At 47.8% G+C, this 21,232-nt stretch overlaps 1 protein-coding gene across 4 annotated transcripts in view; it reads right to left on the bottom strand.

The window, feature by feature from the left end:
- The window catches only part of mus81 (MUS81 structure-specific endonuclease subunit), a 28,728-nt gene that overhangs the window by 7,263 nt on the left and 233 nt on the right, over nt 1-21,232 (bottom strand). The window contains exons 1-13 of one of the 4 annotated variants that reach the window (XM_067975631.1): nt 18,779-18,874; nt 17,361-17,558; nt 16,217-16,346; nt 15,520-15,689; nt 13,756-13,854; nt 13,535-13,615; nt 12,989-13,077; nt 9,048-9,212; nt 7,520-7,744; nt 6,109-6,236; nt 4,273-4,385; nt 3,854-3,970; nt 2,847-2,942 (exon numbers count right to left, since the gene is read on the bottom strand). In XM_067975631.1, the coding sequence (XP_067831732.1) occupies nt 2,847-2,942; nt 3,854-3,970; nt 4,273-4,385; nt 6,109-6,236; nt 7,520-7,744; nt 9,048-9,212; nt 12,989-13,077; nt 13,535-13,615; nt 13,756-13,854; nt 15,520-15,689; nt 16,217-16,346; nt 17,361-17,498 (1,551 nt within the window). In that variant the 5' untranslated portion in view covers nt 17,499-17,558; nt 18,779-18,874. Of the gene's footprint in view, nt 1-2,846; nt 2,943-3,853; nt 3,971-4,272; nt 4,386-6,108; nt 6,237-7,519; nt 7,745-9,047; nt 9,213-12,988; nt 13,078-13,534; nt 13,616-13,755; nt 13,855-15,519; nt 15,690-16,216; nt 16,347-17,360; nt 17,559-17,804; nt 17,935-18,778; nt 18,875-21,232 lie in introns of those variants that run through there. The other 3 variants (XM_067975632.1, XM_067975629.1, XM_067975633.1) reach the window with 3 other exon arrangements.

Genomic DNA, 21,232 nt, shown 5'->3' with positions numbered 1-21,232 from the left:
ATTGCCCATCCCTAATTGCCCTTCAGAAGGTGGTGGTGAGCCGCCTTCTTGAACCACTGCAGTCCGTGTGGTGAAGGTTCTCCCACAGTGCTGTTAGGAAGGGAGTTCCAGGATTTTGACCCAGCGACGATGAAGGAACGGCAATATATTTCCAAGTGGGGATGGTGTGTGACTTGGAGGGGAATGTGCAGGTGGTGTTGTTCCCATGTGCCTGCTGCCCTTGTCCTTCTAGGTGGTAGAGGTCATGGGTTTGGGAGGTGCTGTCGAAGAAGCCTTGGCGAGTTGCTGCAGTGCATCCTGTGGATGGTACACACTGCAGCCACAGTGCGCCGGTGGTGAAGGGAGTGAATGTTTAGGGTGGTAGATGGGGTGCCAATCAAGCGGGCTGCTTTGTCCTGGATGGTGTCGAGCTTCTCGAGTGTTGTTGGAGCTGCACTCATCCAGGCAAGTGGGGAGTATTCCATCACATTCTTGACTTGTGCCTTGTAGATGGTGGAAAGGCTTTGGGGAGTCAGGAGGTGAGTCACTCGCCGCAGAATGCCCAGCCTCTGACCTGCTCTTGTAGCTACAGTATTTATGTGGCTGGTCCAGTTAAGTTTCTGGTCAATGGTGACCCCCAGGATGTTGATTGTGGGGGAGTCGGTGACGATAATGACGTTGAATGTCAAGGGGAGGTGGTTAGACTCTCTCTTGTTGGAGATGGTCATTGCCTGGCACTTGTCTGGCGCGAATGTTACTTGACACTTATCAGCCCAAGCCTGGATGTTGTCCAGGTCTTGCTTCATTATCTGAGGGGTTGCGAATGCAACTAAGCACTGTGCAATCATCAGCGAACATCCCTATTTCTGACCTTATGATGGAGGGAAGGTCATTGATGAAGCAGCTGAAGATGGTTGGGCCTAGGACACTGCCCTGAGGAACTCCTGCAGCAATGTCCTGGGCTGAGATGATTGGCCTCCAACAACCACTACCATCTTCCTTTGTGCTAGGTATGACTCCAGCCACTGGAGAGTTTTCCCCCTGATTCCCATTGACTTCAATTTTACTAGGGCTCCTTGGTGCCACACTCGGTCAAATGCTGCCTTGATGTCAAGGGCAGTCACTCTCACCTCACATCTGGAATTCAGCTCTTTTGTCCATATTTGGACCAAGGCTGCAATGAGGTCTGGAGCCGAGTGGTCCTGGCGGAACCCAAACTGAGCATCGGTGAGCAGGTTATTGGTGAGTAAGTGCCGCTTGATAGCACTGTTGACGACACCTTCCATCACCTTGCTGATAATTGAGAGTAGGCTGATGGGGCGGTAATTGGCCGGATTAGATTTGTCCTGCTTTTTGTGGACAGGACATACCGTGGCAATTTTCCACATTGTCGGGTAGATGCCAGTGTTGTAGCTGTACTGGAACAGTTTGGCTAGAGGCACGGCTAGTTCTGGAGCACAAGTCTTCAGCACTACAGTCGGGATGTCATAGACCAGCCTCACCAGACGTCTACACATGTACACTTTCCAGCAAGGGCCACTGGATAGTTTTCCAGTGTAGGAATCCCAGGATGATTATCCCTCCACAGTACAGGGTCTAAGACCGGCTGACTGCTGGGCTAACAGCAGCGACCCAAGCTCCAAGTTGGGACACCCCCGGTCTATACGGCTCAGTTCTAAACCAACTTGAGTCATCAGAGGAGTTTAGTGTTAAATCGGACTGAAACTAAATCCAATATTTAGGCTCTGCCGCTACCTGTCACGAGCAAGTTGAATAACCACCATATTTACAAAGATTGCCTGTCGACATCGAGGATGCCATTATTGCATTATCTCCGCTGTCAATCCTCCAATCTAACTACATAGAATCTACAGCACAAAAACAGGCCATTCGGCCCAACTGGTCTATGCTGGTGTTTATGCTCCACACGCGCCTCCACCCTCCCTACATCATCTCACCCTATCAGCATATCCTTCTATTCCTTTCTCCCTCCTGTGTTTATCCAGCTTCCCCTTAAATGCATCTACGCTATTCGCCCAACTGCTCCTTGTGGTAGCGAGTTCCAAATTCTCACCACTCTCTGGGCGTTAGACTAGAGGATATGGGCGGAGGAATTAGAATGGAGCTGTATTTTCACCCATGCTTGTGCTGCTCTCCGAGTCCCTCCATGTGGGAGAGGAGCGAGCCTCCAAAAGCGTGGAATCATAACGCCTACTGGCCATGACCTTCGTATGGTTGACAATAACAGGGGGTTGCCTGAACTGGAAAGTATTCCACTCACCAGCACCAAGGCCTCTCAACAGCAACTTGCATTTATATAGGGCCTTTAACATGGTAAAACATCCAAGGCGCTTCACAGCAGCGTAATCAGACAAAATTTGACACCGAGCCACACGAGGAGATATTAGGACAGGTGACCAAAAGCTTGGTCAAAGAAGTAGGTTTTAAGGGAGCGTCTTAAAGGAGGGGAGAGAGGCGGAGAGGTTTAGGAAGGGAATTCCAGAGGTTAGGATCTAGGCAGCTGAAGGCACGGCTGCCAATGGTGGAGTGATTAAAATCAGCGATGCACAAGAGGCCGGAATTGAAGGAACGCAGATAACTCGGAGAGTTGTAGGGCTGGAGGAGGTTACAGAGATAGCGAGGGGGCGAGGGCATAGAGGGATTTGAAAACAAGGGTGAGAATTTTAAAATCGAGGCGTTGCCAGACTGGGAGCAAGTGTAGGTCAGCCAGCAATGTAGGTAGGCTCAGAAATATTCACTTTAAGAAAAGCGCGAGACCTTACGAAAGGCCCAATGAGAAGGGTAGGATGTCACGGATCGCGGACAGATACTGCATAGCTGCTCCCAGCGCTGTTATTTTCACCTACCAGGTACAGATTCTGCAGGAATCTGGTCATGATTGTGAGGTAGGCTGCCGACTCCTTCACGTCTTTGGTACGCTTAACAAAAAATCCATCCACGACCTTCAGGAGCAACGTACAAAGCAAAGGGCTGGTCAGAGCAAGCAGTGATACGGCGGACTTGCAAAAACTACTTCCACCGGGCGGTGAGGGCACGCATTTAAGATCATCACCAAAGGGACAAAGGGAGCGGGTGGAGAATTTATTCTTTTCTTACACAGAGAGTAGTTAGGACATGGAACACCCGACCAGAAACAGAGGGGATGCGGAATCTATTACAGCTTTTAAAAGGCAAGTGGGTAGATATTTGAACAAGAAAAATTTAAAGTGTATGGAGAAAAGGCAGGGAACCGGGACTAAAGGGAGAGCTCTTTCAGAGAGAGGGTGCTGGAGCGACGGGCTGAATGGGGAAAGTACATGGGAATGGGGCTAAGAGGAGAGCTATTTCAAAGAGTTAGCACAGGCACGATGGGCCGAATGACCTTCTTCTGAGCTGCAGAATTCTACGATTCTATAATGAGAAGCCAGAGCATTTAAGCTATAAGTGAAAGAGAGAGGAATCCGTAGTTTCCCGGTGGAATAGCAGGTAAGAGCACCAAGCTGCTGCCCTCTGACTGCAGATGTTGGATCATCTCCCCAGGAAGAGGGGCAAAAGGATAAGAAAAAGTTGAATTAATGCACATCACCAGAGTGCGATGGCTTCAATCCCACAGTACCTCACACAGCCAATGCCTGGGGCTTGGGGGAGGACTAGGATATACGTCCCTCATAGTGGGGATAGTTATCCTTTGGTTGGCTGGGAGGCTTGGGAGCAGGTCAGACCCCATTCACCTTCTCAGTCAGACAGCAGGTCAGGCCAGCAAAGAAATAAATCTGAGAACCCAAATACTTCCCAAACCCCAGCAAATAACAGCAACACAGACGCCCCATCTCTAGCCGTGCGCTTTGAATCAAATGGTGTTCAACGCGTTTACCTGTGTGTTCACTATAGCTTGTTGGAGAGTGCTTTCCGGGAGGCTCAGGTGTTTGACAAAGCTGCAGTCCTCCACCAGATAAATACGATTCCTCAGCCCACAGCGTTTCATTCGGAACTGCGGAGACAGACGGTAAAAGCAGTAGTTTCCACAGTGACAGGGAAAGAGTCTTTCTCCCGGTCCTGGCACAAAGAACCACTAACTCGGGCAGCCTATACCACAGGCCAGGGGCGGGCACACAACTTGAAATCACTGCCAGGAACCCCCTGGGGTCGGGTGACAATCAGCGCCAGGAACCTACAGTAGACCATGCAGAGATGCAGCAGCATCAGGTTGCTATTTTGTGCCAATCAGACGGTTAGGAACAGAGACTCAGCCGTCACTTCCTTACAACATTACGATTGGAGAACTCTCCTTACTTTCTGCTCTCGGAAGCGCCCATCCACGATGCTGCCGCACAAATCGTCCATCCTCTTCCTCTCCACCACGTAATCCAGCACCAATTCCCGTGCCCGGGGACTGTGAAGCTGTCCTGCAAGTGGAAGAGGAGAGGATGTTGCTTCGGGGATAACACTACGGAGAGCGAGACATCAGATCAACAGTCCTTGGAGCACCTCTAACTCTTCTACATCCCCCCATTGTCCCAGCAACAACTTGCATTTATATAGTGCCTTTTAACATTGTAAAACGTCTCCAGGCGCTTCACAGGAACGTTAATCAGACAAATTTGACACTGAGCCATATAAGGAGATATTAGGACAGGTGACCAAAAGCTCGGTTTTAAGGAGCGTCTTAAAGGAGGAGAGAGAGGCGGAGAGGTTTAGGGAGGGAATTCCAGAGCTTAGGGCCCAGGCAGTTGAAGGCATGGCCGGTGGGGCGATGGAAATCGGGGATCTCACGACACCGGAATTAGAGGAGCGCGGAGATCTTGAGCTTTGACATTCAACATTGAGCTTTGAGCCACCTAGAGCCGAAGCTCTGGAATCCCCTCCTTAAAACTCCATCCATCTCTTCACTTCCCTCTCCTTTAAAGACCCTCCTTAAAATCCACTTCTTTGAGCAAACTTTTGATTGTCCCTCCTAATATCTCCTTTGGCTTGACGCCCATTATTTTTTAATTATTATTTACACCTCTGCGATGGTATCTCGAGATGCTTTTCGACGCTAATGATGCAACATAAATGACAGGTGCTGTGAATGGTGCTGTTGGAGTGCACTTGAATCATAAACACCGTGTTATATCTGACCTGGTGCCAAATAAAAATATCATTCACACCTTTGCACCAAGAACCCTGACGAACACAAAAAAAATCTGAATGAGGAATCAGACAGCAGGCTGACGGGGAAAAACTCGCTACTGATGATCAGAGGGCTTTCCTTCCCAGTGATAATTCAAAACACAAATGCAAACAAACGGGAATCACCACAAATATGGATGCAATGACCCTTGTTTTAATCCATTTTGCAACAGGTAGGAAAGTAAAATCTCCTGCGAGTCTGAGGGCTGAAGGATTTTTGGACTTTTCAATACCAGTTTTAAGGAAACTAAGTGATTGACTAGAACCCTGGATTAATTACCTGATAAAGGAGCTGGGTTTGGTTAAAAGAACTGTTAAACTGACTGTTCAACAAGGCATGCTGGGAAGGTTGACCAAATTCCAAGAGTTTTACACAGACTGTCAGGAAGGCTACGGATAAGGAGGTCTTGAGAGACTGTGGGAAACACCAGGTGCTGTTTGGTAGCATCAGTCCGTGTAACCATGGGAGAGAGAGAGAGAGAGAGAGAGAGAGAATGGAAAGTTACTGGAAAGCTTGTTTTTGTCAGCAAGGGTACAAAACCAGCCATTTCAGTAACTTCCACAAGACAGACCGAACACAGTCCACGAGACAGACCAGGAGAACAACACGCAGGATGTCGATGGATTACGTTTCAACAATGACTACACTTCATTGGCAGTAAAGCGCTTTGGGACGTTCTGAGGACGTGAAAAGCGCTATATAAATGCAAGTCTTTCTTTCATTAACCTCTCAGATTCCCAAAGTGGAAGAATTGGCCATTCTGAGTTTCGAGTTGTACTTCCTAGTTGCGGTTGGATGAATTTCTGCCTGTAAAACATGCTGTATTTTAATGTTAATAAAACCAATCGTTAGAAAAGTTTAAAATCGTGATTGGTCTTACCTCTGATTATTCTAAGAGTACGGAAAATTGAAAAAAAAACCCAACAGGGCCCTTACACTACACTCTACAATAATACCTGCAGAGTGCTGCACCTTCTCCCGAGCGACCCACAGGAAGTCCCCGACGTGAAGTTTTCGAACATCAAAGTCGATTTTATTCTTCCTCAGTTCTGTTACTAGTTCCCGTTTCCTGTGACTTGCTCCACTATAGAAGCACAAGGCAACAGTCAAAGGCGTATAATGGACAAAGCGTCAATTCTCAGAGTGCCAGGGAAGGGGCTGCATTACTGATGACATTGGTCTGCTCGCAACCTGGCCTCACAGAATGGCAGGACTCTGCGGTGCCCTACACAGTTGAACAGCCCATTGATGCAGGAACATAGGAACAGGAGGAGGCCATTCAGTCCCTCGAGCCTGTTCCGCGATTCAATTAGATCATGGCTGATTTGTATCTTAACTATATCTGCCTGTCTTAATACCCTTGCCTAACAAAAATCCATCAAACTCAGTTTTAAGATTTTCAATTGACCCCCAGCCTCAACAGCTTTTTGGGGGTGTTCCAGATTTCCACTCCCCCTTTGTGTGAAGAAGTGCTTCCTGACATCACCCCTGAACGGCCTAGCTCCAATTTTAAGGTTATACCCCTTGTTCTGGACTCCCCCACCAGAGGAAATAGTTTCTCTCTATCTACCCTATAAATCCTTTAATCATCTTAAACACCTCAATTAGATCACCCCTTAATCTTCTGTACCGGAGGGAAATATAAGCCTAGTCTATGCAACCTGTCCTTGTAATTTAACCCTTTTAGCCCCGGTATCGTTCTGATAGATTGGGTGAGATACCAGAGGGCACCTGGTAACCATACTCAGCACGAGTCAGCGCTCATAACTCCTGTGCAGTGAGTTTTTCATCTCAACCACAGTGTCAGGGAGAAGCTGCTGTGTGTGCGGAAAGTCAGTTCAATCCAAGCCCACTTGTCACATGCTACCCAGCAGCCAGCTTCAAGGTCAGTGAGGATATAAAGAGAGGGCGAAAATAAACACAAGGTAATAAGAGGCTGAAATATATCGTGCAGCAACTGGAAACATTTATATGCAATATAGAAGAGAGAACGCTTATTATAAAATCACACACACACTCCCCTCCCCTCGAGGGCTCAGTGCATCTCATGGTATGGTACTGAACCGGCGCTGTCCATATTGGCTCACGTTTGATCTCTGCTGGCTCTGAGCAGTGCTGTGGCACTACTACTGGCCCATGTCGCTGGCCTAGGGAGAAGGGGAGAAATCATCCAGAGTTCCTGCTCCCAATCACTAGCCAGAGGCTGTGCACACGTATGGCTTTCTAGCGAAGGTAGGATCGGGATCAGCCGCGATGCCCACCCCAGTCGCTCAGTGTCTGGGCTTACACATGAAGACTGCGTTGGTGGCACTGTCCCCCAGTAAGAGGGGCGGGAAGAGAGGGGAGGAGGCACAAAACGCAACGCACGCTGTCGTTTCAATAAAATCGATGCACAGGACGACGTCAAATTCCCCGGGACTGAACGTGAATTCGGGAATGTGCGTAAATGGAGGCTGCAGGACGTGGATGCCGCTGGAGCTCGTGCTCTGGGATTCTGCGGATTCCTGGCTATCAGCCAACAAGACGCCTGTGGCTGTGCCGGTCGGTTCTCCGTTGTACACCGTGTGAAACAGCTGCGGCTGGGTGCTGGTCCTGTCGGGGAAGGAGAGTTCAGTGAAAGAAAGCTGTTAAACACACCGAGGGACCTTCGTACGGATCCCCCATTATTTTATCCCCTTTATCCTGTGCTACCCAGTGGGCAGCACTCTCACCTCTGAGTCAGAAGGGTCGGTGTGCTCAAGTCTCACTCCACACACACGAGCACACAATCCTGGCCAGTGCCAGTACCGAGGGAGGGGCCGACTTTTAAATGAGACGTTAAACCGTGGCCCCGACTGCTCCCTCAGGTGGATATAAAAGATCCCGTGGCACTATTTCGAAGAAGAGCAGGAGAGCAGGGCCAATATTTATCCCTCAACCTTCATCACCAAAACAGATTATCTGGTCATCATCACATTGCTGATTGTGGGATCTTGCTGTGCGCAAATTGGCTGCCATGTTTCCTCCATTACAACACTTGAAAAGTACTTCAATGACTGTAAAGGTTGTGAAAGGCACTGTATAAATGCTAATCTTTAATTTTCCTTATGTATCATGTGGCAGAGATGGGTGAAAGGACATGTTCTAAGGCAGTGAGTAACCATATAGAGCAGGTTCCGTTCCTGGGTTGTGCCCAGTTCGCTGATCTCAACTGGGATTGTGGTTGGAGTGATACAATTGGCCTCAGTGCCCCTGGGCTTGGGACGGGAGGCAAATCACTCAGAGTTGCCGTTCCCGGTCACTCTCACCTGACCCCTCTTGGGTGAGGGCAGGGAAAGGCTCAGCTCTGATGCCTCATGGAAGAATAGCCTGCAGACACTCACTGCCACCGGTGAAGAACGGCCAATTAGCTGAGGTACCACAGGGCAGCTGGCACCCGTGTGCCCCGTACCTCACTGAGTCAGGGGGAGAAAATGAGCAAGATAGAAACATAAAGAAAGAAAGTAAAAAGAAAAAAAGACTTGCACTTATATAGTGCCTTTCACTACGTCCCAAAGCGCTTTACAGCCAATGAAGTACTTTTGAAGTGTAGTCACTGTTGTAATGTGGGAAACACAGCAGCCAATTCGTGCACAGCAAGATCCCACAAACAGCAACAAGGTAATGACCAGATCATCTGTTTTTACCGATGTTGGTTGAGGGATGAATATTGGTCCCAGGACACCGGGGAGAACTCCCCTGCTCTTCTTCCACTAGTGCCATGGGATCTTTTACATCCACCCGAGAGGGAAGATGGGGCCTCGGTTTTAACGTCTCATCCGAAAGACGTTAGTGGGTAAGGGTAACGTCCTATGGCATTGGTTTAACAGAAAGCACAACAGCAAAACCATCCCCACCCTGGACTCCAGTGGCTTACTCTGTAGTTGGCATCGCTGGTAGCTGGTCGTCTTCCCCTTCCTCAGCGTGACCAAGCTCCATCGCTCCAGTCGCCCCAGGCTGTGTTGCCTCCATCCGTTCTTGCTCCAAATGTTCCGCGTTCAGCTTCTCGCCCAGCTTAAAGCCTTTCTCAGTCAGTGTGAATCTGAATGTGCCAGACAAGAAGAAACTCACTTCAACAACGACACCTTGCATTTATACAGCGCCTTTAACGTAGTAAAACATCCCAAGATGCTTCACAGGAATATTATCAGACAAAAATTTGACACCGAGCCACATAAGGAGATATTAGGACAGGTGACCAAGAGCTTGGTCAAAGAGGCAGGTTTTAAGGAGCGTCTTAAAAGGAGGAGAGAGAGAGGCGGAGAGGTTTAGGGAGGGAATTCCAGAGCTTAGGGCCCAGGCAGCTGAAGGCACGGCCGCCAATGGTGGAGCGATTAAAATCAGCGATGCACAAGAGGCCAGAATTGGAGGAGCGCAGAGATCTCGGAGGGTTGGAGGAGGTTACACAGATAGTTGGTGGGGGGGGGGGGGGGGGCGCGGTGCGAGGCCATGGAGGGATTTGAACACAAGGATGAGAATTTTAAAATCGAGATGTTGCCGGACCAGGAGCCAATGTAGGACAGTGAGCACAGATTCGAGTTCAACCAAGGGTTCAGAAATCATCAAAGGAGCACCATCTGACTCTCCACCCCACCAGATGAAATGTCCCCGGTGCCCCATTACTGTCAGTAATGTATGCAGTGGGATGGCAAGGCTGTTCATTCTATTTGTTTTCTTTACAGCAGTGGGCACTATGGTTGATAGTAAGAGCCTGGGCGTTTAACAGTGGAAACACACCGCCACCCAAGGATTAATGATTGAGAAACAAGTTGACAGTGGGAATCCACGATTAATTATCAAGAACAGTCAGCGTGTCACACCTTAAAAGGTGCAGTCGAACCTTAGCATAAAGCTGGACATTATCTCACCGGATCTCTGCGGCCCTGTCCTGTGCTTTATAATTCCTCCAGTAGGGGATTCTAAAATAGGGGGGACATAATAGAATTCAAACAAAGCTGGTTGAGAATGAATCCAGGGGAAAACATCTGCTAGGAGTATGTGCAACACACTGCCCCATAGAGACCGAATTCATTGTGCGCCAGATGAGATCAGTTAATTGCAGCACAGACTGTACGGCTCGGCTACTCAAGAATAAACTTTGCCGAGCCACTGGAGGAACCAGCAGAGCACAACACGCTGTGATATTATGTAGAATTAAACAGAAATGAAAACAGAGACAGGCCGTTCGGCCCAACCAGTCCTTGTTGGTGTTTACCCTCCACATGAACAGTATCCTAATCCCATGTTCCCATATCCCTTTATTCCCCTTTCCTTCAACCACCTATCTAACCTATACTTAAATGTTGACATGGTCTCTGCTTCAATCACTAACTCTGCTAGTGCATTCCACAGCCTCACAGCCCACTGCGTGAAAGGGTTTCTCCTGCTCTCTGCCCTAAATCCCTTACATTTAATCTTCTATCCATGTCCCCTCATTCTAGATCCTCAATCACTGGAAACTGTCTGCTCCAATCTACTCTGTCGCATCCCTTCACAATTTTAAACATCTTTATCAAATCACCCCTTGAACTCCTCTGTTCCAATGAAAACAGTCCCGATTTTTCAGTTTTCTTTGTATTTGTATTTCCTCATACCAGGCAGTACCTCAGTGACTCTGTGCTGTACCCTCTCTATTGCCTCAACATCATTCCTATAGTGTGGAGTCCAGAACTGCATACAGTCCTCCAACTGAGGTCTGACTACGGTTTTATACAGATTCACCATTACATCTCGGCTTTTATATTCTATAGCTCCTGCCAGAAAATCCAGTATCCCATTTAAGGTGCTGTTCTAATATCTTGTGAACCTGAATCCCAAAATCCCTCTGCTCTTCTACACCACCCACCTTCAAAGTATAATCATTACTTTCTTAAAAAAAACAAAACATACCACCTCACCGTTCCTGATATTGAATTCCGTCGGCCATTTTCTTGCCCATTCCACCATCTTATCAATATCCCCAGTGGCTTCCTTTGGTCCTCTGAATTATTTACTATGCCTCCTATTTTAGTAACATCCAGACCCAGTGAACAGAAGTGAGAACAGGACCCTGTGGGACACTGCTACCCACTTCCAACCACTCTGAGAAACCGCCCTTAACTCAAAACTCCTCCTTTCGAACCAGTTTTTCATCCAATTTGCTACCCTTCCCCTAATTCCATACCACTTAACCTCCTCCGATAGTTTCCCGTGTGGTGCCTTGCCAAAGGCTTTCTGGAAGTCCATGTACACCACATCCGCTGCGTTTCCCCCAATCCACCATATCTGGCAGCTCCTCAAAGAATCAGATTTGTGAAGCACGATCCTCCTTTCTGAAATCTGTGTTCGCTGTTTATAATTATTCTCTTATCCTCTAGATAAGTGGTAATTGAATCTTTAATTAAGGATTGCCAAGTTATTTTCTCTTCATGGTAATTTCATTCTAAATTTTCCCCTACCACAGATACTAAACTAAATAGCCTGTAATTACCCAGGTTAGCTCGGTGACTCCAGTCCCACGCCAACTCTGAACAGCCCTCCGAAGTGGCCTAGCAAGCCACTTAGTTGTATCAAACCGCTACCAGTGGTTGAAGAGGATGGCCCACCATCACCTTCTCAGGGCAACGAGGGACGGGCAATAAATGCCGGCCTTGCCAGCAACGCCCACATTGAAAAATGAATTAAAAAAAACCTCTGGCACACATTCACTCTCAACAGAACCCTGAAGTAGGGTCTCTGCTATTTCTCCACCCCCCCCCCCCCCCCCCCCCCCCCACCAATTCCCTCAGGATCCTAAGGTGTATCCCCTCGGGTCCCTGCACTTTGACCTCCTTTAGCTTAACTAATTGCTCGAATACTTCGCTCTTATTGATTATCTCTCACAGCTGGCTTTGAATTAATTGTGGAGGGGAGAGTCATGCCCGGGTACTCCCCTGCCAGCAACATGCCTGAGGGGGCAGTGGCAAGAACCTGGCAGGGGGCAGCGTACCCTCTCACTCAGCAGTAGAGGTGGGCCCGCGAGGTCAGGCAGATGACGTAAAAGCGGATAAAATTAGGGTTTAAAAAAAAGGGCGGAAACCTACTCCAAAAATCTCCTCTTGAAAATAAGAGTCAAAACAAAAAAAAAGTAATAATTATTCGATCACTGGAAGACCTATTCCATCCATATGGTCTCTTACATAGATTTACATACAATTTACAGCACAGAAACAGGCCATTCAGCCCAACAGGTCTATACAGGTATTTATGCTCCACACGAGCCTCCTCCCTCCCTACTTCATCTCACCCGATCAGCATATTCTTCTATTCCTTTCTCCCTCATGTGTTTATCTAGCTTCCCCTTAAATGCATCTGTGCTATTCACCTCAACTACTCCATGTGGGAGCGAGTTCCACATTCTCACCACTCTCTGGGTAAAGAAGTTTCTCTTGAATTCCCTATTGGATTTATTAGTGACTATCTTATATTTATGGCCCCCAGTTTTGGATTCCCCCCACAAGTGGAAACATCTTCTCCACGTCGACCCTATCAAAACCCCTTCATAATTTTAAAGGCCTCTCTCAGATCACCCCTCAGCCTTCTCTTTTCTAGAGAAAAGAGCCCCAGCCTGGCATCATCCTTGTAATTGGAGCTTTCAAGACAGAGATGGATAGATTTTTGTTGGGTAATGGTATCGAGGGATATGGAGCAAAGGCGGGAAAATGGAGCCGAGGCACAGATCAGCCATGATCTCATTGAATGGCGGAACAGGCTCGAGGGGCTGAATGGCCTCCTTCTGTTCCTAATGATCTTAGAAACCAGTTAATTTTTTTTTTGATAACCTCTCAGTTCTTGTCCTACCTGGCTGGAAAACCAGTCTTTATCACGAGGTCCTTCTGAATCAAGGCGCTGATTGAAGACCAGGCATTGTATCGGTAGCTTGCTTTAAACTGTTTAAAAAAAAAATAACTAATTTTCAGCTTCCTGCTAAAGGCCACGCGACTTATGACGGCTCGGGTGAATTCTGGCGCGGTGCCCTCCGAAGAGGAGCCAGTGTCTTCGTCCTGCTCCGTCTTCCTCTCACCGAATCCTGATGAATTGCGTTGGGAGGGACACGGGCACTAGAGTGCAACGCAGGCGTCGCTGGTGTCTTTCTCCCACAAACGCTGGCGCCTGCCATCGGGGGGGGGGGGGGGGGGGGGGGCGGTGGGGAGAGGGAAAGCCCGGGAGCAAGCTGTACATGCTCCTGCTGCGATGGGGGCAGGGGGAGGGGGGGGGGGTGGTGTGGAGAAATAGTTTAAAGACCGTCTCATTTGTCGATGAAAACGTTTCGCCAAAAGTAAATCAAGACACGCCACAGGATTTTTTTAAAAAACTGGTCAAGTTAGAAAGGGGTACACGACTCACGTGAGTGAACGACATCCTGCACAAGGGCTGCGCTTTCCTTTGCAGTTCAGCTTTCGTCATGAAGCCCCGGTATTTTGGCTTCTGAAACGTTTGGTGAAAACAGCAGCTCATGGTAAATGGCATTCAACCAACGGCACAACAACAGACACAGATTTGCTTAAAAATGTGCAAACGAAAGCGGGAGACAGTAGCCGTTCTGTGGCGCGCGCTCCCTCACTTGCCTTCGCCTCTCGGTAGAACGTTAGTAAGAGCGCGTGTCCGCCTGATCGCTTCTGTGGCTTGTACTCTTGTTCCTCTCGGTTTTCCGGCCTCTTCCTTTTCTGCAATGGAAATGCATCAGTGTGCGTTACTGCACGGTGAAAACAGCCAGGCCAAGGCGGGGTGGCGAAATGCCGAGTAAGAACACAGCAACAGGAGGAGGCCATTCCGCCCCTCGAGCCTGTTCTGCCACTCAATTAGATCATGGCTGATCTGTATCTCAATTCCATTTTATTGTCCTAGCTCCATACCCCATAATAACCCTTACCTGACGAGTTCCATCCATCTCAATCCTGAAAATTTCAATTGACCCCCAGCAATTTTGGGGGAAGAGTGTTCCAGATTTCCACTCCCCTTTGTGTGAAGAAGTGCTTCCTGACATCATCCCTGAACGGCCTGGCTCTAATTTTAAGGTTATGCCCCCTTGTTCTGGACTCCCCCCACCAGAGGAAATAGTTTCTCTCTATCGACCCTATCAAATCCTTTAATCATCTTAAACACCTCAATTAGATCACCCCTTAATCTTCTACACTCGAGGGAATACAAGCCTAGTCTACACAACCTGTCTTCATAATTTAACCCTTTTAGCCCCGGTATCATTCTGGGGAATCTGCGCTACACCCCCAAGGCTTAAGGGGACAGGTCAGGTTTGGAACTAAACGTTACGACCTTTGTTTCAGACCCTAGACCGTCATGGGTCAATTGGATGGTAGATATAAGTTCATTTGTTACTCATCGCAGAAGCCTCGAAATAGTCTGAGATCGAAATGATCCCATACACAGATGGGAATGAGTGCGACCTGGCCTCCTAATTTAATCCTTTTAGCCCCAAAGGCTAGCCCCGCAGGGGTCGACTAACAAACCTCACAGATCCCAGAACCGCAGTACACACCGCACAGAGCTTCGTGGGAGCACACAGCACCCCTTAAATAAAACATCATCCAGTCCCCCTCTCCCGGTGACCTCAGCTCCTTTCTGGGCCATGTTTCCACAGGCACTGACTGCCCTCTGATAGCTCACCCAAATGGCCATTTGTCCTGCGTGAGCATCGACGGGCTGTTTGACTGTAGCGGCATCACAACTGAGGACTGTCCTGCTCTCTCACACATCTGCACATGCATTTTCCAGCAGGGGTCACTGGACCATCAGATCTTGACCCCACTTCCTAGCCGAAGGGCAGTGAGAGCAATTGCAGCTCAGACATGACTCAGCTCAGTCTGGAGGTTGAAGCCATGACCTTCCTGATCTGTGCAGTTCATAACAATCCAAAGCACTTCTTGGCCAATGAATTATTTTGAAGTGCAAACCCGGCAGCCAATCTGTGCACAGCACAGTCCCACAAGCAGCAAGCAAGATAACTGACCAGTCAATCTGTTGGTTGAGGGAGGAACGTTGGCCTGGGACACTGGGAAATGTCCCGTGCCCATCTTCCAACAGTGCCATGGGGTCTTTTACTGAACTGGTACACAGGGGCTCCATTTATCGACTCATCGGAAAAGACGGCACCTCTGATAGTGCAGCACTCCCTCAGTACTGCGTTGGGAGCATCAGCCTGGATTACGGGCTCAAGTCTCTGGAGCAGGGCTCGAGCCCACGACCTACTGACTCCGAGGCCAGAGTGCTACCCACTGAGACAAAATGAGATAGCGAGTCCCATTCTCACGGCTGTGAGTGTCTGTGCGGGTCCTGATCTTATCTCTGTTCGATCTCTTGCTGTTAGCACTCACTGAAGGTGAAGGTCTCAGATCTGCAGTATCCTCTTCATCCGACACGCTCTCCATAGCCCAGCAACTCGACCCTTTCGCTGGGGAACTTTTGCTTGGTTTCTTCTTGTACTCTGCCCTGGTTGGGCTTACGGGAAATGGGTCACATGCAGATTGAATTTGGGCATCTATACCTAGAAACAAGCACAGAGAAAGTGTGCGTTGAGACAATTGTACCAACGCAACAATTACTTTTGCCGAGACTATATTTCACCTGCTGCTCCTTGGTGCAGGGGAATAAAACCATTCCCATTTTCTGGAAGGGGCGAGCCTCTCTACTCCTCTCCCCATCCCACCCTTGCTCTGCCTCGAGAGGGCAAGTGGCATGCTATCAGGCTGTGCCAATGGCAGTCTAAACTGGCTGCTTGGAGGTGTGCCAGAATGATCTGCCCTCTCTCTCTTCCCATGACCAGTGCCAGGCTTCGATTCAGTGCCCCCCTACCTGAGGATCTCTGTCCCCTGCCCACCTCGCAGTCACACAGATAGACACGTGCACTCACATACAATGTCTCGCTCCATCTCACACACTCTCTCCCTCACACACTCACATAGACACACTCCATCACTCTCTTCTGCACACACACTCTCCCCCTCTCTCTCATAGCCACCTCTAGGAGCCAGTTAAAAAGACAATCCCAGAAACAGTAAATGGATTACATACCATGCTGAGTGTAGTATTCAGACAGCTTCTCATCCAGCCGATTACAAATTCCATCACCAAAGCCATAAAGAATTTTTGCTTCTCTCCCATTCCGCAGAGGCAGTGGGTACATTGTTAGGGATCGTATGGCCTAAAATACAGGAGAAGCGCAGAATACAGATCATTATTTAAACCAGCCCAATCTTTTAGGGTTACAGAGCCAATGTGTATATTTATAAGGTCAGGATCAGGCTCGGCTATGATGTCCCCCATGTCTTTAACGCGGCACGAACCAGGGGTCTTCCCACTCTATGTGGCTCAGTACTGCACAACACTGTGCAACTATCAGCCAAGCCCCTGGCTAGTTATAAAATTAGCACCTGTCCATGATATGAGGGAACCCCCGCCACTTTCACCAGAATCTGGGACTGATCCAGCACAGAAACAGACCATTCCCCTCATCAAATCTGCAATGGCATGTTTCTCCACAAGGCACTCAGTCTAATCCGACTCTCCTATTCCCTCCCCCCCTCTTTAATATCCCACCCAGTCTAATCCCATTCTTCTGCTCACTCCCCATACCCTCTAATATCCCACCCAGTCTAATCTCCCTCTCCTGCTCACTCCCCATACCATTTAATATCCCACCCAGTCTAATCTCCCTCTCCTGCTCACTCCCCATACCATTTAATATCCCACCCAGTCTAATTCCACTCTCCCCTCACTCCCCATAATCTTTAATATCCCACCTAGTCTAATCCCATCCTCCTGCTTGCACCTCACACCTTTTAATATCCCACCTAGTCTAATCCCACTCCACAAACTCTTTAGTATCCCATCTATCTGGTTTGTGGCACAGAATTTCACATTCTGAACACCCTCTGCATAGAAATGTTTTCCAACCTCCCTTTTAATTCCTCTTGTGATTATCTTAAATGTGTGCCCACTCGTTACCATTTCATCGACCAGTGGAAACAATCCCTCACCATTTACGTTATCAGAACCCGTCTTAATCCTAAAGACCCCAACAAGGAGGTAGCATCTCCAGGAGAGATGGGGAAGACAGTACAGACGGGGTAACCCTTAAGAACAATACAAAGAAGTCCAACTGCCCAGGTGGCCCCCAGCATGCTAACTAAGACAACTGAGGTAGACATTTACTAACCTTATCATAAACCACTTGAGACTTATGTTGTTTCTCCATTGCTATGTCTCGCCATTCCACCAGCCACTGTAAGAAGAGTGGGTTAGGGCAGGAGGGGACCGGTTCCTTCATCCCATACTCTACGTTTGATGCAAACATCTCCACAAACAGGCTGAGTCGCTTAACCGCCAGAAGCAAAAGCAAGTCTTGGAACTCAAGCTAGATGGGGAAAAGAAGAGTGGAGTTATCGAGCTGAATCAGTGCACAAGTTAATCCAACCCTGCTTCACAACCAAGATCTTTTTGATAAATCGGCATTTATTTTTGGTGAATGCTCAGGAATGTGTCGCTGTGGAATTAAACCTTGTTCCCAGTCCCAGCAGGAGACCCTTCCCAAGTCAGTGACTGCACGGAGGAGCTGGGAAAGTAGAAAGAAAATAAAAGCAAAGCGTCGGGAAAAAGTTACCTATTTCGAAGAGTCGCCTCACACTGCTGGGCTTGCCCGCATCAGTAGGTCACAAAATAGGGAAAACACAAGAGGACAGCGTCCTAAAGGTTGGTTTTTTTGACATCCTGTAGTGAGGGTGTTCCCTATGTCAATTCCCTGTCCCCGTGCAGTTTGAAGGTTGCTTTATTGTACAAAGAAAACCAAGTATTTTGACCAGACCCTGGAGTTATAAAAAGTAGTGGGTCCCATTCATTTCATAATGAGAAAGAACTTGCTTTTACTTGAACTCAGAACATCACAAAGCCCACAAAGTACTTTTGAAGTGTAGTCACTTGTAAGAAACCCGGCAGCCAATTTGCACACGACAAGGTGCCACAAACAGCAATGAGATAATGCCCAGATAACCTGTTTTAGTGATGTTGGTTGAGGGATTGGCCAGGGCACCGGGGAGAGCTCCCCTGAGCTTCTTCCAATAGTGGCCGCGCGATGTTTACATCCCGTTGAGAGGGCAGACGTCTCATCCGGAAGACGGCACCGCCGACAATGCGGCACTCCCTCGGTGCTGGCACTGGGAGTGTCAGCCTGGATTATGGGGCTCAAGTCTCTGGAGTGGGGGCTCGAACCCACGACCTTCTGACTCAAGAGGCGAGAGAGAGAGACACTGAACCACAGGACAGTGAAGAGCAGAGAGTCCCTTGTACAGGAGCTGGCAGTCCTGGTGCTGGGAATGGGCTGCCAAATGAAGGTCATCCATCCACTAGAGCAGGCTGGCACCTGGTCCGGGGTACCCGGCCCCCTGGAGGTGCCAGGAGCCCCAGACAGCGCCTGAAGGAGAGGCCGGGCAGCGACAGGCCCGAGCGCCTGGAGTCCGAACAGGGCGGGCCGGTTGTCATTAAAGACCAGAGCGCGGCAACCCTCAACCTCCCTCCCCCCGAGCCAGCTGCCCAGTACCGACCCCCGGTACCCGGTCGCCCCTGGTACCGGCTACTTACCGTCTCCCGGTCCTGGCCTGCTCGCGTTGTCACGGTAACCGCTGCCTGTCAACCCGCACCGGAAACCAGCCCCCCGCGTGCAACCGTTAAAATAGTCCCCGGCCAGGACGTTTATTCAGAGATTGTGTTTTTGTTCCCCGTCGAGACTGAGTTCCATGGTGCACAAGGGAAGGATTGAATTGGATAAGTGTAGATGCAATAACCCACTATCTGTCTATAGGAATAACCCACCATCTGTCTGTAGGAATAACCCACCATCTGTCTGTAGGAATAACCCACCATCTGTCTATAGGAATATCCCAGTATCTGTCTATAGGAATAACCCACCATCTGTCTGTAGGAATAACCCACCATCTGTCTATAGGAATAACCCACCATCTGTCTATAGGAATATCCCACCATCTGTCTATAGGAATATCCCAGTATCTGTCTATAGGAATATCCCAGTATCTGTCTATAGGAATATCCCACCATCTGTCTATAGGAATATCCCAGTATCTGTCTATAGGAATATCCCAGTATCTGTCTATAGGAATATCCCACCATCTGTCTATAGGAATATCCCAGTATCTGTCTATAGGAATATCCCAGTATCTGTCTATAGGAATATCCCAGTATCAGTCTATAGGAATATCCCAGTATCTGTCTATAGGAATATCCCACCATCTGTCTATAGGAATATCCCAGTATCAGTCTATAGGAATATCCCACCATCTGTCTATAGGAATATCCCAGTATCAGTCTATAGGAATATCCCAGTATCCGTCTACAGGAATATCTCAGTATCCGTCTCTAGGAATAACCCACTAGCTGTCAATTGAAATAACCTACTGTCTATAGGAATAACCTATTCAATATATTCAATATATAGACAGTGGGTTATTATAATTGATATACAAGAGGTGGAGGGCAGGAGTGATTAAATGACAAAAAGGATGTTGGTGCGAAGCAAGGAATGTGGTAATGGGACAAGTAAAGAAACAAAAAATGGGTCTAGAGTAGCTGTAAATGGCAAAAGTAGAACCATTACCAGCACCCGCTGTCTGAAAAAATGGGAGCAGTGGTTATGATCTGAAGTTATTGAAATCAATGTTGAGTCCGGAAGGTATGGGGAGTGAGCAGGAGAGTGGGATTAGACTGGGTGGGATATTAAAAGGTATGGGGAGTGAGCAGGAGAGTGGGATTAGACTGGGTGGGATATTAAAAGGTATGGGGAGTGAGCAGGAGAGTGGGATTAGACTGGGTGGGATATTAAAAGGTATGGGGAGTGAGCAGGAGAGTGGGATTAGACTGGGTGGGATATTAAAAGGTATGGGGAGTGAGCAGGAGAGTGGGATTAGACTGGGTGGGATTTAATGGGTATTTCCAGCATTTTCTGTTTTTATTTCAGATTTCCATCATCCGCAGTATTTTGCTCATTAATGCAGTGACTCGTCTCTCCAACGGAGTAACCCTTAGCCTGTTTCTTGCAATCACCCACTGTCTGTTGGAATAACTCACTGTCTACGTGTTTATTGCAATATATCAAGCCGGTCATTCACAGATCTTTGCAGTGTAATTCACTGACTGCCTATCGCAGTAACTCACAATCTGTGTTTACCACGTGCCTTTTTATTGCAAGAACCTACCATTTTTTTATTGCACTAACCCTCTGTCAGTCTTTCTATTACAATAATTCACTGTCTGTTTATTGCAATAACCCACTGTTGTTTTATTACACGAACTTACTTTATATCAATTACAATAACCCACTGTCTGTTTATCGAATATAACTCACTGTCTGTATATCAATTACAGTAACCCACTGTCTGTATATTGATTATAATAACTCACCGCCTGTATATCAATTATAATAACCCACTGTCTATATATTGAATACAATAACCCACAGTCTGTATATCGATTATAATAACCCACTGCCTGTATATCGATTACAATAACCCACTGTCTGTATATCGATTACAATAACTCACTGTCTGTATATCGATTATAGTAACTCACTGTCTGTATATCGATTACAATAGCCCATTGTCTGTATATGGATTGCAATAACCCACTGTCTGTATATTGATTACAATAGCCCACTGTCTGTATATCAATTACAATAGCCTGCCCACTGTCTGTATATGGATTACAATAACCCAGTGTCTGTATATTGATTACAATAGCCCACTGTCTGCATATCGATTACAATAACCCACAGTCTGTATATTGATTGCAATAACCCACTGTCTGTATATCGATTACAATAACTCACTGTCTGTATATCGATTACAATAACCCACTGTCTGTATATTGATTACAATAGCCCGCCCATTGTCTGTATATGGATTACTGTAACCCACTGTCTGTATATCGATTACAATAACGCACTGTCTGTATATTGATTACAATAGCCCACTGTCTGTATATCGATTACAATAACCCACTGTCTGTATATTGATTACAATAACC

Source organism: Heptranchias perlo, chromosome 43 (genome assembly GCF_035084215.1).
Source record: "Heptranchias perlo isolate sHepPer1 chromosome 43, sHepPer1.hap1, whole genome shotgun sequence".
Classification (NCBI taxonomy): Eukaryota; Metazoa; Chordata; class Chondrichthyes; order Hexanchiformes; family Hexanchidae; genus Heptranchias; species Heptranchias perlo.
This window is presented reverse-complemented; position numbering and strand designations above follow the sequence as displayed.